Source organism: Cibotium barometz, chromosome 45 (assembly GCF_041138505.1).
Source record: "Cibotium barometz isolate CiBa-2024 chromosome 45, ASM4113850v1, whole genome shotgun sequence".
Classification (NCBI taxonomy): domain Eukaryota; kingdom Viridiplantae; phylum Streptophyta; class Polypodiopsida; order Cyatheales; family Cibotiaceae; genus Cibotium; species Cibotium barometz.
Genome location: NC_141090.1, coordinates 47,243,675 through 47,261,789, shown reverse-complemented (window position 1 = coordinate 47,261,789; position 18,115 = coordinate 47,243,675). Strand labels below are relative to the sequence as shown.

The window sequence follows — 18,115 nt, the reverse complement described above, 5'->3', positions numbered from 1 at the left end:
AAAACTACATTGACCTGATTCAAGCTTTCAGTGCTTCCAAAAGAGCTCATTAGAGGGGAGCTTTTTCTGGTGTGTCCAACAGGGCTATTGGCATCAGAGGATGCTGCGCCATCACTTTTAGCTTCAAATTTCAACTTTCTACTCTGGCCTCCAGACGTGAGCGCTCTGAGCCCAGTAAACCAGACCTCTGCTTCCTCTTTGTCTTTGCATATCTGTCAGTAGAAGAAAGACACTATTATCTCAAGAAGTTATGCTTTCTCAAGCTTGTTACCATCAAATTTAAGCCAAGTTCTAGGCTTGAGGGGGTCCAAGTCACTTACCAAATCAAGAGAGCGGGTGTCACAAATCAACGAAAAGGACTGATACTCTTTTTCAGGACGAGGATAGCGTTGGAAAATTGGCTGCAAGTTATCATCAAAAAAGCACTTATTTAATAATAAATATATAGCTACATTGTCTGCATGCAGCAGTGTTAGCCACAAAGATTGGAACTACCACAACAGCATCAAAATCACCCTTCCTACTCACAGTGCGCTGGCCCGGAACAATCCTAGATACAGAGCTCAACCTGAGCTGCTTCTCTTCTCTTCCAGAAAACCAAATTAGAGATGACTCGTCCTGCACAAACATTGAAACTTGAAGAAATTCCGAAGAAGTAAAACCGCATCAAATCATCCTCACACAGGGCATGGAAACATCTGAAATCGGGACGTATCAAAGCATGTAGAAGTAAAACAAGCAACCTCCATATTCATTAATCTCACACTTACATTCGAGAGTCTGAAAGGACAAAACTTTGGTTTCCCTCTGCGTCCGTACTTCAATAAGTATGCTCCTTTCTTCAAAGCAGTGACAGCCTTTTAATCAACCAAGGCATTCCACGTTAAAAAAACTTCTTTCTTTCTTTTTTCCAAAGACTAGATCCTTCAATTAGTCAAATGTGCATAAAACAGGCTACTTTAGCGTAACTTGGTCAAGAAAAAATTGCAAAATTCTACCTCACAACATGTTATACTAAACTTAATAAAAGTATTATATATATAGAGAGAGAGAGAGAGTGAGAGAGAGAAATGTTTTCTTGAATTATCCACACAACCAATGAATAGGTAACAAGAGACCCTTTTCGTTTGAAGCGAACATGCCTCCTCGACATTGTGCACTGCCCCTTGTTAGCCATACATGCCTTCCTTCCAGCCATTCATGTTTCGCTCCTCCTGCACGCACGCCTGCTCACTATCCCCCATCTTTTACAGCCCCACCCCTTAATTCTGGCCCTATTTTCACCGCACAGCGTGTTATGTACCTCAAGCTAATCCTCGGATTAGCAGGCCTAATCCAGCAAGGTTAGGGGACCCTAGGATTAGGAGATAGCAAGCAGATGCAAGGGGCTAAGGTTCAAAATAAATAACACTAGGCTACTGGCTATCTAGAGTAGGTTAGCTACTTATAGCGACAGTTATCACTATATATTATTGTAAGGTCAGTCGTGCAGTCCACTTCTGATGGATGTGTGCCTCGACTAGAGTTTCTACTCCTACCATGGTGTATAACACCTGCACCTATGTGCTAGGGTTTTACAGAGATAGAAAGAAGAGTGCGACGGAATCACACATGCAGCACACAAGAGTCCTAAACTAATGCTCTGTATTATGTACAAGAAGAAGTAATATGACTAAAATTCAAGTACAAGATGTGGCTCAGAATGAAGATGTCAAATCACAACCCTATGACCTTCTATACACTCCTGGCTAGCACTTCACCTATAGAGAAACGCTCTATGAAGTCCAACACTGAGGAATGCAGATGAATATAACGATTTGGCTACCCATGTATATATATGCACCAATGCTCCTAGTTGGCCAATAGTATTGCTCTCGGCTAGTTGTACCCGATTGCTACGTCATCAGTGCCATAGTAACATGCAGAAGCTTGATGAATAGGATCGGTACTTCAATGGACAGAATTCAGCATTCTTTCCTGATGAAGATAACGCACAAGATAGAGAGAGATGTGCAGAAATATATATATATATATATATATATATATAGATATATATATATATATAGATATATATATATATATATATATATATATAGAGAGAGAGAGAGAGAGAGAGAGAGAGAGTGAGTCGGACACAGTATTGGGTCCCAAATACCTTCTTCAGGCCCCCACCATGGATGGTGTATTTGCTTTATTAGAATGATGCAAATTTGTGAATCTTCGGACTCTTGACCTTTCACCTTCCGCAAGCCCCCACCATGGATGGTGTATTTGCTTTATTAGAATGATGCAAATTTGTAAATCTTCTGACTCTTGACCTTTCACCTTTTACAGGCCCCCACCATGGATGGTGTATTTGCTTTATTAGAATGATGCAAATTTGTAAATCTTCTGACTCTTGACCTTCACCTTGGCTTTAGTGTTCCCCTTGCCTATCCTGGGGACCTGGCCCTTGGAATTTTGCACCCCTTTTGAATTGTAAGATAACCCAAATGAATCCTAGACAATGCTTATAAACCTCTAATGAATTGTTTTAGCTTATCTTCTTCCGATATACCGAACTGTTGGACCATGGTAATGACCTTGTTGAAATAGGTCAAAACAGGGGAAACACCCTAAGTGAGTTCGTAAAACTCGTCCTCAAGATTGGTCATACACTGTGGTGGAAGAAAACGGGCCTTGAGGTTAGCCACAAAAGTAGCCCAATCATATGAAATTGGCCTGTTAAGGGGTTTGCGTGAAGCTGAGACCAATGCTACCACCAAGTAACAGCTTCCCCAATGAGTTGAGGTGCTACCACATGGACTGTGTCTTGTGGATCTGTAATTTTAGCTAAAGGAAAATGTGCTTCAAATTGATGAATGAGCTGAGTAATAACAGCATGATCACACTTAGCATCATACTTACTAAAGTTTGGAGAATTTCGTATGACGGTGGTGGTAGGGGCGGTGCAGGATAAAGGATTTGGAGCCATCTTGGGAAGGGATGCCAAAATTTGTGCCATCACCTGGTGATGCTAGATTTGCATAGCCTCCCAGTTGAGTCTTTGCTGGAACTCTCGATATCGGCTTCTTCTTGACAGCGCTGGTCTTCCTCATACTTGCGTGTGGCTTCCTTATCCCTTTGTTCCTCCGCACGTCTCTGTGCTGCTTTATTTTTTTCTTCTTCATCTTTTCTTCTTGCTTCTTTACGTCTTTCATCGTCTTTTCTTCTTTGCTCCTCCAAATTGAAGAACATTTTTGCCAAATCTGAGAGGCCTTCTTTGGGCTTCTCTTTTTCTGCGGCAAGCTATATTTTCAATGAATTTATTTGCTCCATCATTCTCAGGAGCTCGTGTGCTTGACAGAAGCGTACTTTCTTTTGGTGTGCCGCTTTGGAGGCTTTGTGCCTCCATAAGTTCCTGTTGGCTTTCTTCTTAATGCAATGTCTCTCTTGACATGGTGGAGACCTGCGTGGTTTCTCCGGACCGCACTTTTACCATCCACCGGATGCTCTCACTTCTTTAGGTAGCTAAGTTGGGTCACCAATCTGATGCTCTCATACCAATGTTACATGCACTGACATTGATCGTGGTAACGCACAAGCAACCTTCTTTAAACCTTTACTTTGGTGTGATCTTTAGAGTCCAATCATTGAGTAGAGATAGAGAGAGAATAGAAGAGAAAGTTGACGACACAGTATTAGGTCCCAATTTTTTTTTTTTTCCGAGAAAAGATCCTTTCATTAGTTATATAAAAACGCCCGTAGGGCTACAAAAGATCTCTCCTGCTCCTAAGAGAGAGAAGAGCAGCGAATACATAATGGCAGCCCGGGAGACTCTCCCTAGGTGCTGCAAAATACAAGCATCAGTATAAAGAACTGAGCGGCTAAATCATACAATAGGGGGGGGAAAGAGCCAAACAGGTGGCCTGTAGTGCCAATGGGGGGATCCCGTGTGTAAGGTGTAGAACGGGCCACAGCGCCAAGTGGTGTGAAAGGCCTGGCGCCGTAAGATCGCCTCATCCAAGTCTCCCCGGATGCGGTCGTGCTGTCCTCGCAGGGTGTGGATCAACTCCTGCCAAATCCCCCGCACAGTCTCTGCTGGTGGCTCCAATCTCCCCTCAAAGGCCGTAAAGCACCGGGCCCTCCAGGTGAACCAGATGGTGAGGCTGCTGAGGAGCTCCCATCGTAAATCCCTCTCCTGTGTCCAGCTGGCGGACGAGAAATCCGGTGCCGGAACCAGGCGAGGCTGGCCCCTAATAAATCTGATGGCCTGACTGCCCTGCTCCATCTCATAGCCCATAGCAGGCCCTGACGAAGTCGACCAAGCAACGGCACCCCACGTAAACACACCCTCTGGAGAGAGGGGGGCCAGAATACGCAGCATCCGCAGCCAAATCTGCTGTGCCTGAGGGCAGTCCCAAAGGCAATGTCTCTGTGTCTCCATAGGGTGGCCGCATCGGACGCAGGCCGCCGGAAGACCGCTGTAAAAAAGCCAAGTGCCAACTACTGAGCCCCTGTGGGCGACCAGCCACTGAAAAACCGAGATCCTGCAAGCCTGCCGACTAGCCCAGAGCCGAGCCCAGAAATCCTCCAGGAACTCCTGTGAGAGTCCCTGCAATCGCCAATGCCCCGCTGCCGCTGGAGAAACCGTCCTCCTCGCCGTCAAAATATGCCGTCCCAGCCGAACAGTATACTGGAAAAAGGTGATCTCTGTGGCCTCAAGGGATGCATAAGGATCATGCCACTCGTACTCCCCGGGGTCCCACTGTAGCCGGGCCAAGGGGCGCGCTGCATATGCCCATATGCGCCAATCCGGGAGCACATCAGCAGGGTCGGGGTCAATATGCCACTTCTGAGAAGCGGCAGCCACTACCCGAATCCTCTGAAAGGTGCACTCTGCAACCAAAGGCGACTCCTCCTCCACTCTCTGGAGTCTGCCCTCATCCTGAATCTCATAGTAGAGGCATCTGCCATCCTCAGTGCTAGCTCTGACAGCAATCAAGATCTCCAACTGTGTAAAGGCTCCCATCCACCGTGGGGCCACTGGCTCGAGAGGTGTGAACCACTCCTCTGTGAGTGCCTCCTGTATATCATCCCTCATAATCAACCCCCCTCTGAAGTGACTCAGCCTCTCCACCTGGATCTCCTCTGGTAGACTGCAGAAAGCCTGCCAGTCTCCAAAACTACGAGCTGGGCCTGCCGCTAAAGGTCCCCAGGCTAGACGAGGCCGAGAACCCAGCATATGACCCTGCTCCGTACGAACCGCTGGGCTCCAGATGAGCGGCTGCCTGGCCCGCTCCTCAACACAAGAAGGAGGCCGCTAAGAGAGCCCCGGTCTCAACAGCTCCCAAGCTCTCAGGATACTCAAAGCAAATCTGTCCTCCCATCCTCTACTGAGGCCTGTCCTCCTCATCTCTATGAAGATCCAACGAATCTCTGGTGCCCAAGTACCCCCTGCAGGGGGCGCCCGAGCCTGCAGTCGCTGCAAGAGGAGCTCTTTCCAAGGCTCAGCGCCTGGAAGCAACCCCCGAACAATAAGCTTCCCCAATAAGGCTCTACTCTGATCGACTGGATCTATAATGCCCAAACCGCCCTGAGCCAGCGGAAGTGTAATAACTGCCCATGCAACCTTTGCCCGAGCTGGCTGACCGTCCCGCCCAGACCACAGAAAGTTCCTGATCAGCCTCTGTACCTGGCTGATGCAAGAGCTCGAGAAAATCCAGCAAGACGTAATGTACCACATGGTCGCTAACAACACCTGATTTGCCACCACCACCCTCCCAGCCAAGGATAGTCGAGCTGTACTCCAATACAATAGCTTCTTCCGAATGCTCAGAAGAAGCGGGGCAATCTGCTGCTCAGGTGACAAATCGAGGCCAATCTGGCATCCCAAATACCGCACTGCTGTGCCTGGAGGAATCCATCTAAAACCGGGGTCCGGGCTCCATGCCGGAGTGGGAGCACTACTGATCCAAAAGGCCACTGTCTTGCGCCAATTGATCAATGCTCCCGAAGCTGCACTAAAAACCTGGAGCGACTGCTCAGCCCGAATAAGATTGGCCTCTTGGCCATGCAAAAATAAGCCCGTGTCGTCTGCAAACTCAGCATCCAGCAAATCCTCCCCCCGGACTGGGAGCTGAAGTCCTCTCAAACCAACCTCCTCTGCCGTCAAATACATACTCATAGCCTCCGCAAAGAAGAGAAAAAGGAAAGGGGCGAGAGGACACCCCTAACGGACTGATCTGGTCAGCTCAAAACTCGGCCCCCGTCCTCCTGCAATCAGCACCTGGCTGCGAGCTATGGAATACAGAGCTGCCACCCCTCTGATCCATCCTGGCTCAAAGCCCAGGCGAAGCATAGTGCCCTCTAAGAATCCCCAATCAACTCTATCGTATGCCTTCTCAAAATCGAGAAGCATCACGACCAAGTCCTCTCCAAGAAATCTAGCTCGGGCCGTCGCCTCCCAGAAAGTAAAGATGTTGTCAAGGATACTGCGCTCCTTGACAAATCCTGTCTGAGTAGAATGAATCAACTCCCCCAGGAAGGGCTGGATCCTCAAACTCAAGGCCTTTGCTAAGACCTTGTAGACAGTATTGAGGATCGTAATAGGCCTCCAATGCCGAATGTCATCTGATACTCCCTCCCCCTTGGGGATAAGATAGATCAAGCCCTCTGAAAAGCTCTGCGGCATCACCCCAGTGTCCAAAACATGTTGAAAGCCCCTGCGGAGGCCTGGCCCCAAAAGGTCCCAATAGCGCATAAAAAAGGCCGGCGTCAGTCCGTCCTCCCCTAGGCAACTATGTCGCGGCAGGACCCTCATGGCCTCGGCAAGCTCAATCTCTGACAGAGGCGCACCTAGAACTGTACGCATATGGTCTGTGACCCTCCTCTGCACATGGGCCCACACAGTCTGTCTGCAAACATCTCGATCCTCAGTGGCAGGCTCCGCTGAAAGCAGGTCACTATAAAATGCAGTGGCAATGGCTCTGATCTCCCCGAGCTCAGTAGCTACCGATCCATCCGGTCTACCAAGCTGGCGGACTCCTGCTCGCGCATGACGGGGTCCAGTGATCTCAAAAAACTCCCCAGTCACTCTATCACCAAGCTGCGTCCACTGAGAGGCCTGACGACGATAGTAAAACTCATGTCTCTGCTCCTCTACCTCTCTAACCTCCTTGCGTGCCTGGCTCAGCTGGGACGCCACCCACTCACATGCAAGCTGCTGCTCCTGAAGGCGCTGTAGCGAAGCAAGGCTGCGTCTCAGCCGTTGCTCCCGCTCGCGAATCTCTCCCAGTCGGTCAAAGCTGCAGCGTGTAGAAAAGAGCTAAGATCAATGAGTCCCTGGGCACACTGGCCCGCTGCATCCTGGTCAGAGCACTGACTATCATGCCAGATCCTCTCAATGTCCTCAGCGAGACTGGGATCTGCAAGTACCCTCTCTGGGATCCTCAACTGCAAGCTGGGCTCCCGTGTCCCCTCCTCCAATGTCAATATAACTGGCGCATGATCTGAAAATGAGGTGCCAGCGAGAATGCCGACGGAGCCCCCTCGCTCCCCTAACCAGTCACCCACATAAAAGCGATCAATCCGTGATAGATTAGTCCCTCCCTGCCGGCGATCCGACCGAGAGAAACTAAGACTGTCCTGAGACCGGGAGAAAGCCCCATGCTGCCATGCATCAGTGATCCTCAGTGACATGCAAAACCGGTCCCAAGCTGCAAGCTCCGTGCCGTGCACTGTAACATGACTGCCTCCCACCCTATCTGCCGGGTCCTCAAGCATGTTGAAGTCTCCCCCAACACACCAATGTGCGGCCTCTGGCAATGCATCTGCAACCTGAGTCCAGAACTCTGCTCTGGCACTAGCATGATTGGGCGCATAGATGTTGAGCACACCCAATAGCTCACCATGCATCCTCAGAATGACATACTGTGCTCTACCAGGCACAATGATCCCTCGATCCACAATGGCCTGCCGCCATGCATCTGCAATAACCATGCATACTCCTCCCTGTCCACCCAAAGGACCAAACCCTGCAGACCAAAAAGTGTCCCATCTACCAGGCATCACCGAACCATATCTCCGGATCCTGCTCTCACCCAAGTGGTGCTCCTGCATCATCAAAATGTCAATGCTGCCACCAACCAGGCATCTCTGAAGCTCCTGCCTCAAGCAACCTCAATAGCGTATAAAGTGTGCTCCGCCAAGGCCCTGTACATTCCATGAGATGATCCTCATGGATGCCTTGCTGAGGTGGATGCTGTCTCAGCCGTACGGCGGGCCTTCGCAAGCGGCTTGGATGGAGAGTAGTCCCCATCCGAACGGCTGCGAATCTGCCCACCCGGTGTACTGCAAGAATCCCGGATCGGGCGCCAGTGGCTGTGGCCCATGGCGACTCCCTCCTGCTCTGACAAAGAAACCTCGTGTATACTCACATATCCAGGGTCGCGTGCCAAGTCTGCCACTATGCGCACGACCAAATGCCGAATCCCTGAGGTATCCACACTCCCGGGATCCAAGAAAAAATGAGCCAACTCCCAAAGTCGGCCTATCACATCTGTCACCTCCAGATCGCTCATGTGGTGAGAAAACTCAACTGCCTGAGTCTTCAAAGTGCTGAGAGCGAGCTCAAGAGTCCACTCCCGATCACAAGGTCCACATAGAGGGAACGAGAAGGCCACCACTGAGTCTAGTGCCTCCTCCCCGCGGGCCGGAGGTATCACTACATGAACTCGAATGGGTGCTGGCTCATGGGGGCCCTCTGCTCCAAAAAGCCGTGTGAAGGTATAATCAAAGGCCTCCGAGCGCTGTCTAATGCCAAGGCGACTCAGCCGACTGCGGATAGATGAAATCCGTGAGGCCCTAATCGGCACAGGTCTCCTCTGTGATGCTCGAGCGAGGTCAGTGCTCAGCGCTCTCCGGACTGCAGGTGAGCGCCAGGGAACTGCCAAGGTCTCCCGGGAAGGTGAGGCGGGCGGAGGGGGAGGAGGGGGAGGCGAGGGAGGTGGAGAGGGAGCCGCTGCCGAAACCGGAGCGGGGGCGGGAGGAGGCGATGGTGGAAGCGAGGCGGTGGGAGGGGACGGGGGTGGGGGGGGTGAGGGTGAGGGTGAGGGTGAGGGTGAGGGTGAGGGAGGGGGAGCTGGCATCTCCTGATCCTCGGTCGCTGCAGGGGTCTCCTCCTGAAGGGGAGCAAAGCTGTTCCTCACGGGAACCCAGTGAGGCTGAGACTGTGGCTGCTGCTGCAGCGGTCTCTGGGCGTGCTGCTGTGGCTGTCTCCCTCGGCGGCGCCCCTGTCCAGGCTGCCACTCCGAGGTCTCTGTGGCCTGAGCAGGTGTCGCTGAGGCAGCCTGCCGAGCCGAATCTGTGGGCGGGCCATCAGTAGCCTGCTGCTGTGGTGAGGGTCGAGGTCTCCTGCGAGGGCAGGCCTTGGCCAGATGACCGACCTGCCTGCAAATGAAGCACTGGTTCGGGAGCCCCGAGAACTCCACTCTCTGATCTATCCACCCCCCCCCTATCCTAGGTAGCTGAATGACCTTAGGAAGGGAGGAGATGTCAGACACCAACACTCTGACCGAAGGTAGCCCAGCTGCTCTGGCCACCACTGAAGCTGCTGAGGGGCCCGTCTCTAGTACCGAGCCCACCAGTCCTCCGAGCCTGGAGAGGAGCGGAAGATACTCCCGGCGGAGACCAGGGAAACAAACTGTAATATAGAAGAGGCGCTCTCCCTGCTCCGCCGCTGCTGGGTCAAATCCATGCTGCCAAGGTCTGAAGAAAGCCCGAGCACCCCTGATGTCCAGAGGACTCATGGCAAGGACCTTGGCAACGCTCTGGGCGGCCTCGAACTCGATCTGATAATGGCCCCGGCCCAGGAGCTGTACATCCAGGATCTTGCCCACATCTGCAAGAAGGCGAGCCTGAAGAAGATCCCTGATCTCCCCTCTGCTGGGGCGAGTGCCGACTATACGGCAGATGGTGGAGTGAGCCTGGAGGCGTTCCACCTCTGCGGTTAGGCTCGCTTCCTCCTCCGGCGAAAGAGAAAGCCTGATGGGGATGTCCTCGGGGGCGGGCGAGGGGGCTGCGGATGAGTCCCTCTGAGGCGAGGCGAGAGGAGTCTCCATCAGAGTCTGAAGCTCAGGCGAAGGCGAGGCGAAAGCGGAAAACCTGCAAGAAACGGGCTGCACACAAAGAGGCGGAAGACCGGATGAAAATGAAGAAAAAACAAAACCCCCTAGGGGTGAAAATCAGCACAAAAGAGGAGGGAGGGGGCGAAAAACGAAGGAGAAGCCCTGAGGGGGGGGGGGGCAACAACGCGAAAGGGAGGGGGGGCGGGGCGCTGTTGAAGGGAGGCGGGCGCGAACAGGCGAAGAGGTGGGGGGGCGAACAGGCGACAAAGGGAGAGGGGGCGAACAGGCGAAGAGGGGGGGGATGGGCGAACAGACGAAGAGGCTAGGCGGGGGTGACCAGATGGCGAGGAGGGGGGAGGCGCAGCAGCGAGGAAGGAGGGGGCGCAACGGCGAGAAGAAGGGAGCGATGGCAGGCGGGGGGTGGAAGGAAGGGACACGAGGGAGGGAATGCGAAGGGCGCGCAGTGCAGGGTGGAGGCGGGAGCTTCAGCGAGCTACGATTCAATCCAGTATTAGGTCCCAATTGCCCACTAAAGAGTCCCCCTTGCAAGCAAGAGTATTTGCTTATATTAATTCTTTGGAGAACTGTTGTACAATGCTTGAGAACAAGCGATATGACTGCCAAACGCAAGGACAAGGAAGACCGTACGTCGGCCGAGTATCCACCAATCCAAGGGCACCACAATAGACTCTTCGGGGCCACTTATGCAAGTCCAGCATAGCTGTAGGACTGCACATATGCTCGCTGAATGCTGAAGAGACTTTAGGGATTTTGCCTGGAGAGGTAGGATGAATGATTGCTGATTTGCTGATTGAAAACTACTTGAGACTTTGCTGATGATGAATGATTTATGCTGAATAGCAGCGTTTGCTTTTATATGGACAAAGGCTGTTGGTCAGTCAGTCCTAGGACTGTCGGCCAGTTTGATATGGACAAATAATGCCAAAATAGGTATTTAATGCTACACAGGCAAATTGTCCTTTTCTATGCTTGGCCGACTGCTCTACTGACCCCAGCCTGCTGGCTGTGATGTCATCTGCTGGCCGACTGGAGCATGGTGCTCCCTCCTAGATGTTGTCCATGGCTGTGAACGGCCCTTGGACAGGCTGTTGAAGCCATGGGCTGGCCCTTTGGTCTGCAATGCTTATGTTAATGCTTTTGATGCACACCTACTACGGTTGACTCCTACATGCACTTATCTGATGCATTCTCCAAGTGGGTTAAGAGGACTAACTTCAGACTAACCTCTATTGCTGGGAGCCTGGCCTACGTAGCTTGTGCCTGATTGTCCCTGGACCGAGGACCCATGATGGGATCACAACGTACGACAAATATTCCTAAAAAAGGTACTTATTTCTGTACAAATGTTGCTTTGATGATGATGCCAGTGTGTCACTGTGAACCCCAGTGTAGGGTGCACATGACAAGAGAAAAAAGAGAGAAAGAAAGAAAGAAAGAAAGATACATTAAGCGTCTACTAAAGAAATGGGCCTATGAGACCAAAGTGGTACAATAATGTCCATGGCATATCTCATTATGGAATGGAAAATAAAACAGAATGAAAACATAAATATAGCTATCTCACTGGGGTGATACAAAACTGTCCATGGAAACTCGTCATGGAATACTAAGAACATAAAAACATGGGAGCAACATCAGCTCCGAGTAGATGGTATACCACTCTCCAAAATGTCAAGCATGGGGTTGATGAGTATGGCCGACAGGTCTCCCTCAGCTATGTCACGTGGAAAGGTAGCTCGATGGTGGTGGAGCATGTCCTGGATCTGGAGCTGATGAGGTGATCTAGCCGACCGGGGGGGGGGGGGGGTCGAGGGCGTCGGGTACGCTGGAGTGCAAAGGCTCGGTCCGAGGTAACTCCTCTCGGGCGAGGTAGGTCCAGAGCAGCTCGTAGAGGGTCCAATATAATGTATTATGTACATGGAAAAAGGTTGCATAGGCTATAGGCCTTCCCAAAAGGGCTACTGACTACTTCTACTGCTATACATGATCCAACTCCAAGATGGAGAGAGATGAAATGATGCAAAAGATGCTACTTCTATTTATATGATGTTTGGAAGTTGGTCAACCAACTTCAACTGTTGTCGGCCAGCTGATTTGTCCTCTAACATGACATGTGTGATATAAATATGATGTTTGGAAGCTGGTCCAGCTGATTTGTCCTCTAACATGACATGTGTGATATAAATATGATGTTTGGAAGCTGGTCAACCACCTTCAACTGTTGTCGGCCAGCTGATTTGTCCTCTAACATGACATGTGTGATATAAAATACTAAACTCTTCACCATAATTACTTATAAATGCTGTCGACTCTCACACAATGCCGTCAACTTATATTCTACTATTGTCAACCTATTATATGTGTGCTAAACTGCTGCCAATCGGATGCATGCTGATGAAGATGCCCTAAATGCATCTAATATTGTGACTAACAAGGGATATGATTAGGGATTAGACATGACACTGCCTTGTGCACGTAACATCCCCTCCTACTGAACTTGATGATGGGAATCCAACCGACTTTGGATGACTGTCATCATCCCTTGAGTGCTCTAGGATTCCAACTTTGTCATACTTCTTCCCTAGCAACTTAACTGAATCTCTTGTTCTGCCTCAATTCCATTCCATGATTGTGCATTTGTTCCAATGTTGTCCCCTTGCATGCGTCGACTTGTCCCCGAATGCACTCACTTATCATTGATGAACTGAGATTGATCAAGGCACCTAATTGAGGCCGCACCTCCTAAGGTACTCCTTTGAGGACCTAACTTCCATGGGCTAAATGCTGAGGATTTACCTAATGCATGCCTGCCTTCTTGATGCTTCTTAACTGCTTGTGTTTACCTTGCTTGGACCTATACACCCCTTATGACAATGTCCTTGAGAACTGCGGCAATGCCTTTGTGGTGCAAGTATAACGCCCCTGGGGTGGAGGTTGGTCCTCGCGCGATGTATGTAGGGTGGGTGTGGCTACTAGTCAAGGAATGACTACTAGTCCACGTATAGAAACTTTACATGTTCTGATGTCAAGTTGTGGGACCTGCAGTGTTTGGTGATGTGGTTGCACCTGATGCTTTGATACCAATGCGACATAGCGGAAGCCTTCGCAGATGATGCAAAAGATGCTACTTCTATTTATATGATGTTTGGGTGCTGGTCGGCCAGCTGATTTGTCCTAACATGACGTGTGTGACATAAAATGCCGAACTCCTCACCATAATTACTGATAAATGCTGCTGACTCTCTCGACTAATATTCTACTGTTGCCGACTTGATATATGTGTGCTGAACTGTTGCCGACCTGATGCATGCTCATGAAGATGCCCTTAATGCATCTACTATTGTGACTAATGAGGGATATGATTAGGGATTAGACATGGCACTGCCTTGTGCACGTGACAACTATCTTGGCATTCAGTTTATGCACAAAGATGATGGCATTGTTATGCTGCAAACTAAGCACATAAAAAGTTTCGTGAAAAGGTTTCACATGGAAGAGTGCAAACCGCCTTCTACTCCAATAGAACCAGGTTTATGGCTCAGCATGCACGACATTGGTGAACCTTTTGAAGCCTGCATTTACAACCAAGCAATGGGATGCCTCATTCACTTGTGTAACATGAGGCCTGACATAGCTTTTGGGGTGTCTCTATTGAGCAAATTCATGCACAGCCCAAGCACAAAGCATTGGCAAGCTGTGAAACGCATTTTTCGTTATCTACAGGGTACCCTTGATCTTAGTTTGTTCTATCCTCGGGGGGAAGCTTGCAGCTTTATGCATACAGTGATTCAGACTGGGCTAATGATTATGATACCAGGCAATCCATCAATAAGAATTGTTTTCTTCTCGGCAATTCATGCATATCTTGGTTGAGTAAAAAGCAACCCACTCTGAAGGCCACTTGGGCAAAGTATGGTTGTACTTTGCTTTGTGATGGATGGACAGATGTGCGGAAGAGAAATGTGTACAACATTCTTGTGTCCTCCTACAAAGGCACAATGTTTCTTCGTGCCATAGATGCATCGGTGCCAGGGATAGTGGTTACAGGGGAGTTCATTATGTCCCACATGCGCCAGGTAATCAATGAAATTGGGCCTGATAACATTGTGCAGGTGATCACGGACAATGGGTCCAATTGTGTATCCATGGGCAGGATGTTAGAGGAGGAGTTCCCCAAGATTGTGTGGACACCTTGTGCAGCACACAGCCTTGACTTGATGATTGAGGATGTGGGGAAGCTTGATTGGGTGAGCCATGTATTTTCAGCTGCATCTACCATGGTGAACTTTGTCACAAAGAGGCCAAAGGTTTTGAGCATGTACAGGGCCAATAGTGATCTTGAGCTTCTAAAGCCCTCCAAAACTCGGTTTGCATATATGTTTATTGTGGTGGAGAGACTAGTGAGAGTGCGACATGGCTTATTACACACTATTGTGTGTCGTGAATGGACAGCATGGGAGGACAAGGATGAGCCCAAGTCTATAGCATTCTCTCGTATGGTCATGAGAGATACTTGGTGGCAGGATGCAAAGGGACTTGTGAAGGCACTTCAGCCCATGTATAGTGTCCTTCGGCTCACAGACATGGAGGGGAGTACCATTGGGCTGCTTTATGAGTTCATGGACAGAATTGGTGAAGCTCTCAATGATTTCACTACCTTGTCGCGTGACAGGTGCTCACCCTTGGGCTTTAACTTTAGTCTTTGAGTCTTTCTCTTGAGTCTTCCTATAAGTTATTTTATAAATCTTGATCTCTTATGTACGTCACATGTAGAGTTCAAGATATTAAGGAGATCTGGAATCGGCGTTGGGATTGGTTTCATAGGCCAATCCATGCTGTTGCTCACATTTTGCATCCCCTTTGGAGGAATGAGGAGCAATACCTCAATGAGGAGCTAGAGTCAGGATGGATCGAGTACATTAAAAAGTTGGTGGGAGTGGGAGGTGATATACAGCTTATGAGAAAGCTCAAGGATGAGCTTCTCATTTACCGCAACGGTAGCCATATGTTTGGGCGAGCTACTGCATTGCTCGGGGAGACACAGTTGGAGCCAGTGTCTTGGTGGGAGAAATACGATATTGGGACACCCAACTTGGTAAGGTTCTTGATTCTTGAATCTTGTATCTGTCTCCTATTCTTTCAAAATCTACATTCAAATGCTACTCTCTTTTTGACTCTAACTCAACATTCTTTTTTGTACAATGTAGAGACGGATTGCATTGAGAGTTCTCTCCCAGGATCGCAGTTCAGGGCCTTGTGAGAGGAACTGGAGTACATGGGCTCTTTTCACACGAAAAAGAGAAATAGACTCTCCACAGCACAATTGGAGAGGCTTGTCTTTTGTCATTGCAATCTCCGATTGCTAGAACAAAAGGGTCATCCCATTGAGCCTCACCAAGTGAATCCAGATAAGATTGATATCATGAAGTGCAAGGAGATTCCCGACATTCCTCAAGAGGAAAGAGACATCTATTCTATGCTCTATGAGGAGATCATGGCTCCGGCTGGCACTACACAATCTTCTCGAAAGGCTAGTACTAGTGGTGCACCTGCACCTCTAGAGGATGAGGCATTTGAGGACTCGGCTACCGGCAGTGACCTTGAGAGTGAGGCTGCAGAGACAGAAGATGCAGATGATGAGGATGCAGATAGTAGCTAGCAGCTGCCAGTATCATTTTATTTGGACATGTTATTTAGTTTTAACTTTGGACATGTTATTTATTTTGATCTTGGATTTTGAGTCATGACTCATCACCCACGTGGTGATCCTTTTGATTTCTGTTTAGTCATCAGTGTGATCACCCACGTGATTTGTGATATCATCATATCTTACATGTATTTTGTTTTTATTGAAATGAATTCAATGTGGTCTCTTATAAGTTATGTCAACAGTTTTTTCTTTTGTATATTTCAAGTTAAAAATATACATGCTTTTTCTATTTTGTATGAAACCTTTTTGTACCCGTTTCTTACCTTTTATGAAACGTTTCAAAACGTATGAAACCCGTTTCATACCTGCCGTTTCAGAAACGCCTGGCAACACTGGTCGAGATCTTATTATCGAAAGCCAAGGGCTTGATATTTTTCCAGATCAATTGGGAGATACAACCTCTCGAACACGGTACGCTATGTTTTGACACGTATGCTATTGATAGCTCACCGCTCAACAAGGTTTTCAAGGTGTGGATTTTATGGAGAAAAGCAACTTGCCAACTTCCAATTTTGACAATGCTTTTCGTGAAGGCTTTTAAGAGACTCTTGAAGCTCACATTCTATGCACACAACAACAACAAGATCGTAGTTAACAACGAGAAAAACAAGTCTAAACCTTTTTGAGAATTGAGATTTCTGAAATTCCTCATCATTGTATTTGGACCCCTTTTCAAGGTGTGATTTTAGTCTTGTTGAAGTCAACTAAGAGTGAGTAAGAGTGAAGTAAGAGTGTGAGTGTGAGTGTGATTAGACTAGTCCTCTAAGAAGGCAATCTTTGAGCCTCTTTGGAAACACAATTTAAGGCCTTCTGTGGTTGCAAATGAGAGTGAGAGTGTGAGTGAGATTTGTTTGGGGGTGGCCAAGTGGTTTGAGCTCTTCCAAAGAGTGATGCTTGTTCCTTCTTTTCCATGCATTGAAAGAACATCACATTCTTGGGAGATATTTCTTATTCTAGATATTGTAGATTTAAAAACATGATATGATTTGAGACTTCATCAATTGTGATAACTTGAAATTTGATTTTTATAAGGTGAGTGGAACCTCGCAAGCATAGTTAGTTTGGCAAAAGGTTTTTGTTCACACGGTCCATCACAATACTTACCTCATCTTGTACTTGGGCAGAGACACAAACCTGGTAGTCCATTTGGACTTACACTAATCACAATTATAGAGGCCGAAAAGATACGCGCAACTGGAACACACCAAGGAATTTCCACTAAGAGAGTATCACAAACATAACAAATTGGGAAAATCTTCACATGCATGCAGTTGCAAAACAATAACAGGGGATGACCACCCAAGAACCTCGCAAGTATAGTTAGTTTGGCAAAAGGTTTTTGTTCACACGGTCCATCACAATACTTACCTCATCTTGCACTTGGGCAGAGACACAAACCTGGTAGTCCAATTGGACTTACACTAATCACAATTATAGAGGCCAAAAAGATACGCGCAACTGGACCACACCAAGGAATTTCCACTAAGAGAGTATCACAAACATAACAAATTGGGAAAATCTTCGCATGCATGCAATTGCAAGACAATAACAGGGGATGACCACCCCTAGCACAAAGTCTATCGGAACCATTTAGATGGACCTAATTGCTAGGAACTTCTCCAAGAAAGTTCAAGGACCATACATGAATATGGTAGTGAATTGGTTCCATATACACCTGCCCGATTGTGACAGTGGTATCAGAGCATTGGTTTCTTTCTTTGCTTAAGAAAGACGATTTTTGGACATACGGAAAGCTTTTTGCTAAGCATACAGATTGTGAAACATGAGCATGCAAGCAAGGTCTGGTGAGCATTCAGCGGTGTCTACTAAACCCGCATATTCTGACCAGGCCGATGTACTTTCAGAGCTAGAGGCTCTCAAGCGTCAAGTTAGACACTATCGTGAGGAGGCAACTGAATTGCGGTCTCTCAAGAATGACCCTGATGTGCAAAGGGTTTTGAATGAAAAGAAAAAGAAGGGTTCAAGTGACGATGCAGCCTTTGAGGCCATAGCAACAGAGATGGGATACGAAGATCCTAAAGAGCTGGCCATATCTCATTTGAAAGGCAAAAAGGATGTATTGGGTGATGCAGGTACAAAAAGGACTCCCCGCATGGAAGCACATGTAGATTCCAATACATCAGGAGATGTAGATCCTCGTCACCCTTATGCATCTTCACGCCAAGAGCGTTCTTCAAGTGAAGATTCTCACCACTCCAGGAACGTGTCTCGAGTACATGGAAAGAGACCCAAGCATGAGTCTCCTAAGCCTAGACAT

At 48.6% G+C, this 18,115-nt stretch overlaps 2 protein-coding genes across 2 annotated transcripts in view; one reads left to right on the top strand and one right to left on the bottom strand.

Moving 5' to 3' along the window:
• The window catches only part of LOC147612824 (PH, RCC1 and FYVE domains-containing protein 1-like), an 83,307-nt gene that overhangs the window by 28,499 nt on the left and 36,693 nt on the right, over positions 1–18,115 (bottom strand). Inside the window, exons 2-5 of the mRNA XM_086783466.1 lie at positions 771–857; positions 529–618; positions 321–401; positions 15–212 (exon numbers count right to left, since the gene is read on the bottom strand). Coding sequence (XP_086639592.1) covers positions 15–212; positions 321–401; positions 529–618; positions 771–857 — 456 coding nt within the window. The remainder of the gene's footprint in view (positions 1–14; positions 213–320; positions 402–528; positions 619–770; positions 858–18,115) is intronic.
• LOC147612825 (uncharacterized) lies at positions 13,983–16,378 on the top strand. The gene is made up of 3 exons (XM_086782873.1): positions 13,983–14,799; positions 14,901–15,180; positions 16,283–16,378. Exons 1-3 carry the CDS (start codon positions 14,126–14,128, stop codon positions 16,376–16,378), a joined length of 1,050 nt encoding a protein of 349 aa, XP_086638999.1. The 5' UTR covers positions 13,983–14,125.